At 38.2% G+C, this 6,000-nt stretch overlaps 1 protein-coding gene across 1 annotated transcript; it reads right to left on the bottom strand.

Moving 5' to 3' along the window:
• Window positions 1-1,699: 1,699 nt before the first annotated feature.
• On the bottom strand, window positions 1,700-4,349 carry LOC113310403 (L-type lectin-domain containing receptor kinase S.4-like). Its single transcript, XM_026559071.1, has one exon. It carries the CDS (start codon window positions 4,216-4,218, stop codon window positions 2,110-2,112), a length of 2,109 nt encoding a protein of 702 aa, XP_026414856.1. The 5' UTR covers window positions 4,219-4,349; the 3' UTR covers window positions 1,700-2,109.
• Window positions 4,350-6,000: the final 1,651 nt, after the last annotated feature.

A 6,000-nucleotide genomic window follows, 5' to 3' on the forward strand; every position in this document is an offset into this window, starting at 1 on the left:
TTGATGATAACTTTTCATTTTTTCAAAGGAAAACGAATGAAAAGTAAGGGGTTTGTTATAATTTTGGTTTTGATTTTGTTTTGCTAATGATTTAAATTAAACTATATATAGAGGTGGCGGTGGTGGTGATTTGAGGTGGTCGGTGGTGGTGATGGGTAGAGGTGGTTATATATATAGGTGGTGGTGGTGTTGGGAGGAGGTGATTATATATATATATATATATATATATATATATATATATATATATATATATATATATATATATATATATATATATGTATATATGTGAAGGGTAGGTTAATCATTTCCACACTTTAGGACACCCCTTATAAGTATAGGGTAGACATTCCTATCACAAAGTAGTCCCCCACCATTTTTGAGTAGTCCCAAAAAATCGTTCTTTATATAGTGGTCCCTGCCCTAAAACCTAACTGAATCAAGACCTTGAGGCCCAACAAGCCCAGTCTTCATATTTACCAAAAAAATTTAAGAGCACTCTACTGCATTTTATCAAGTTAAAATCTATTGTGCAGCATTAGGGGCATACTACCCTAGCTACACTCTGCTTAGAAGCAAAAATACACTCTGCTTAGAAGCAAAAATAAATAAAAAATCACATTGTGAACACGTAAATCACGAAGGCATCTATATGTTCACAAACAATGTTCGCATTCTATACACATGCTCGCACTGATGAGACAATGGCATTGATTTCTTGGCTCAAAACCTTCGGGTTTATCATAACCTCATCTAATATCATCACCAGAGGCGTTCACATAGAGGAAGATAAAGAAAACGAAGTGTAAAAGTAAAACTCGTGGATTATGAAATGAATGTAAAGTGCTGAAATGTAAATAAGACTGGGATTTACGTGGTTCAGCACTAAGGCCTACATCCACGGGGTTGTCGTTTTCACTATGCATTTGATGATTACAGAGGTAATCGAATGACTTTGGAGTTTACATAGGTCTGTGAATTGTAAAAGGTAAACTTACATTAACAATTCTTCTCTCTCGACTTCTCTCTAAACCTTTTCTTTCTTTTTCGATCCCCCTCTCTTTTGGTGGAGAGGGGGTATTTATAGGGTTAGAGTGTGTGACCCGTTTCTGAGGGCCGTTGGAACCTTATCTTCTTGTGCTTTGTGTCCATCACGCAGAGGTCTTCGTTTATTGCTTGATCACGCAGAGTCATCCTCGTTCGTTCCACGGGTTGATCGACACGTACACTGCTCAGAGTGTTTAATGCGGGTAGTTGAGACGCATGCTCGTGTCAGACAAGTGTCTTCTTCCCCTGTCACGTCCATGTCAGTCAACCTTCTCTTCACCGTTGATCTTAGCTTCTTTTGGGGATGAGATAAAGTAACTTTTCGGGAGTTATTTGGCGCTCCGCAGTACACCGTGCTTTTGGTACATCTTATAACTTCTACCCTTGGATTTGTTCGGGCAAAGATCCGACGTCGACGGGATGGGCTTCTTGGCTGTGGGCGTGTGTCATCATGTTTTGATGACTTGGTCCGCATGCTCTCCACGTGTCTTCCTACATACACATGTTTGATGACGAAATATGTACACGCATGGAACCTCGTAACATAATTTTTTGGCAGAGAAGTGATGTGTGGTGCCAGGCAGCAAGACACTATTTGAGTCCCATTTGATGATTTCTGGTTCATGAATGTATATCAATTACAGAGAAAATGACATTTGCGAAAACACAACCCAAAATGAAACCAAATTTATTAAAAACCTCTCTGAAAATTCCCATTTCATTCACTCAAATTACATTTATGATTTTGATAGATGTATTTAAACAAAAAAAATAGTAATGGTTACCAATTAGTTCTCCTTTCGGTATCAACATGTTTCACATTTCATTTCCTCTGGTTCTCCCACAATTTCATTCAACATGTTTTTCACAAGATACTAGTAAATTCAATGACTTCATCTAATCGAGAAGCATTAACAACTGTTTAGGCGGAACACTAAACACTCCATGTGGTAATCCAGGAATTACGGTTATGTATCAGACAATGCTGCCGGAGTTTTACCTCTATTACCAGGGGCCTCCCTGGTTCATTGGTCTTTGTTGCTGCAGTCTCCCCAAGTGCCGCTATCATTGAGTAACTGACCACCTATCATCGCCATTTTTATAACCGGAGAGAATGGAAACAGGAGAAGTTAAAGGAACATCATCAGTAGCAGTAGTGACCTTAGTGGTAGTTTTTCGATTTTCAGCTGCACCATTGTTAAAGGAATAAGTCGAAGAAGTCAGGAAATCATCAAACCCTGGATTCTTACCTGACTCAAACTCACCTGGTGAACTCAAACTCTCAGGTGCCTTAGCTTCACCTTCTAAGTACCTAACAACTTGTCTCATACTCGGCCTTGTCGTATCTGCAGAATTCGAACACATTAATCCTAGTTTCAGTACCAAAACAACTTCACCTTCATTGAAATCACCTTTCAGTCTTGCGTCAACAACATCAAGAATCAATCCATCTCTCCATTTCTCCCAAACCCAATCTACCAATATTAATTCTTCCGGCAAAGCTTTCGGTTCAATGGGTCTTCTTCCGCAAACAATTTCTAACAAGAATGCTCCGAATGCGAAAACATCTGAACTTGGTGTTCCTTTGCCCGTTCTTGTCAGCTCTGGCGCTAGATAACCCAATGTTCCAACCACCCTTGTTGTATCTGGATTCGATCCATGTTCACATAATCTTGCTAACCCAAAATCACCAAGACGGCCATTCATTTCATTATCTAGCAATACATTACTGGCTTTAATGTCTCGATGAATCACTACTTGCTCCCATTCTTCATGTAAATATAACAACCCGGAAGCTACACCTTTGATGACATTATACCTTTGTTCCCAACTTAATATCATTTCAGGCTCATCAAACAGGTACTTATCTAAACTTCCATTAGGCATATAATCATATACGAGCAAAAGATCACTTCTTCTTCTGCACCAACCTTGCAATTGAACTAAATTCCTATGACGCAGACGACCAATTGAAGCAATTTCAGAAACAAATTCCCTCAAACCTTGTTTCGATTCATTCGAAATCCGTTTAACTGCAACTTCAATTTTCGATTTCGGCAAAATCCCTTTATAAACTTTACCAAATCCACCAAACCCAAGTAGATCTTTATCCGTAAAACCATTTGTGGCGCGCTTCAATTCACTATAAGAGTACCTATGAGGACCAATATCAATTTCCCAATCCTCAACCGCATCTCTATTCTTGAATTTCCTGTAACCCCAAACAGCTAAAACAATTACACCAATCAAGAAAACAATAACTAAACAAGTAGTCACACCAGCAATCAACGCAGTCCGATCTTTCACCGGTTTAGGCAAAGACGGAAGCTTCGCAAGATTAAGATCCTCAGCTACACCATTCACCTTAAAACTCCATCCAAACACATAATGACTACTTGCTAGCAAACCAGTAGATGCAGAAAAACCAACATACATAGAATCCTTAAACACCAAAGATAGATCTACTTTATAAGACAAAATCGCCTTAGGCGGTTTCTTATTAAACGGCGACACCGTCACACTCAGAACATTGCTCCCTGAATCATAATCAATCCAAGCTTTAATAGTATTCCCATTCTTCAATGTCAAATTAGTTTTAGCAACACCATCGCCATTCCAATACGCCGCAGATACAGATGCATTCGATGTTAAACTATTGATATCAATCCCAATATGGTTATCATCAATATCATGGAACTCAAAATCCTGAACAGTGTCAAATTCAACAGCAAGCAAATGATTTTCAACACTTTTATCATCACTAGCATTAAGTAAACCCAAGTACTGAGATGGATGTGCACCAGTTAAATCCCTAGTTGGTGAAATCACAAAAGCTAATCCATGCCCACCTAATCTCTGATATTCAGGTACACTTGCGAATGCAAAACAAGTTGAGAATGAAACCACTTTACCGTTTTGGATGAATGTTAATGGAGATGGATAGAAAGCATGACCATATAATCTTGATGTGTGGTTTGTTAATCTGAGGATTCCGTTGTCTTTTTCAATCTCTGCTATTCCATCTAAGCTTATGTTGTTGTTGTTGATGTTGTTTCTTCCTCCTGTGAATCCATTGTAGATGAATTCATCAATTTCAGTGGAGATGACTGGGTTTGTGAAGATGAGAAGAAGAACCCAGATTAAGATTCTGAATAAGGGTTTGTGTTTCTCCATTCTTGATTTTAGAATGGAGGAGATTTGAGTTTAGATTTGATTTTTTGCTTTCTAAGTTTTTTTTTTTTGTTTGTTTGATTGGAAGTTGAAACAGAGTACTGTAACAAAGTGACAGAAAGTAGCTCAGCTGAAGCTGCTTTAATTAGAGTGAGAGTTTATGAGAGTGAGTTAAGGTCACTGACTTTTGATATTATACTACTAGGTGTAGAACTGTTACATTGCTGCTTGGCCCACTCAATGGATTGACATGATCTGATTAAAAAAATTCAATAATTCTATGTAGCTTAGAATCCAAGATACATTTAACACCTGGTTTGTTTAAAGCTGATTGGGCTTCTGGCTCTGAGTTAATCCCTAACTCGTGTCAATCGTTTGTTTTCTATTTTGAGTTAGATTTGACTCGACCTCTGATTCAGACTTGTTTGAGTCACTTAACAAAATACCTTGACTCATGGAATAAAACCACCGACTCACATATTTTTGAGTTAGATTAGTCAGATCTGACTGAAAATGAACTTATCACTCAGATTCAGACGACTCAGATGAGTCAGGAGTAAATAAAAATTGTGTACGTTTTATATGTCGTGCAAAAGTTATTAACTTTAATTGTTTGTCGGAAATTGCTGAACTCAGATACTCTGTAAAAATTAATAGCTTTAACTGCTGGTCGGAAACCGCTTAACCTAGTGAGTTGTTGATTTATAGCGTGTTTGAATACAATTCTGCTTTTCCAAAAGAAAAAGTTAAAAGTCTAGATATTTTGCTTCACAAAAATTCGACTTTCTATTTTTAAAAATCGTTCTTAGATTCCACTCCCAAACTTACTTTTTTTTGCCTATTTCCAGATATGTATCCACAAGGGTTATTTTTGCGTCGTGCATTTCTCACATGAGAAATGTCGAAATTTTGCATCCCGAATGCGGAATTAACGTGGCAATTGGTGGGTTGGGTTGTGTGTTTGTGTAAGATGGTTTTCATCAGCCGTGGAGTTATACCAAGAAAATATCAGTCTAGAAAAAGAAAGAAGTATTCAATTCACCAAACCATGACCCACACATTTGACTAGGTGGGTCCCACATCAGTTAAAAGATGATGCAGACGGTCAGGAGTATATTGTTAGGTTGCACGTGATAGTAGTAGAAAACTGCAATGGATGGGGATGATTCGTTGTAACCGACTACATCGTTGTGTATCTAGATGCTCTGTGTCTGTTTATTATGATGTGAAGATAAAGTGTGCACAGCCGTAGGATTGTCGGTGAATGTAGACAAGACATTCGAAATGGATGGTACTGGTGTAGTGGGGGCCAGTTCTTAGCTGTAATACATAGATTTGTGATGAATCATGATGATCAATTATGTCGACTATTTTTGTGAGTTTCTATGTTTAGGGTTCATAACTCAAATAGGTGTGTGCGTGTGCCCACCACCATAGTGCGTACAGGAATAGGATGCTACAGCTACTGATTGCTGGCTTTGTGAACCTTCTTTAGTTCATCCAGGCCAGCCAAACACTTCGATGGTGCCTTTCTATATGCTCGGCCGGTTCTTTTGTATTGGTAAATTTGTTGGGGGTGAAAATGTAATGGAGAAAAAAATGGCAAACTGGTTGATGGAATTTCGCATAGTGTGACTGATGATAAATGCTACCGGACAACCCTTTGAGAAAAAAAATGCTAGCAGACAACTCCTTAAAAAATGTACCACGAATAAAACGTCTACCCAATTGGGATACAGGGAAAAGATAAAAACGGAATTTAAATAGTAAATCAAGGTCTCACCC

This window comes from Papaver somniferum, chromosome 9, assembly GCF_003573695.1.
Source record: "Papaver somniferum cultivar HN1 chromosome 9, ASM357369v1, whole genome shotgun sequence".
NCBI classification, from domain to species: domain Eukaryota; kingdom Viridiplantae; phylum Streptophyta; class Magnoliopsida; order Ranunculales; family Papaveraceae; genus Papaver; species Papaver somniferum.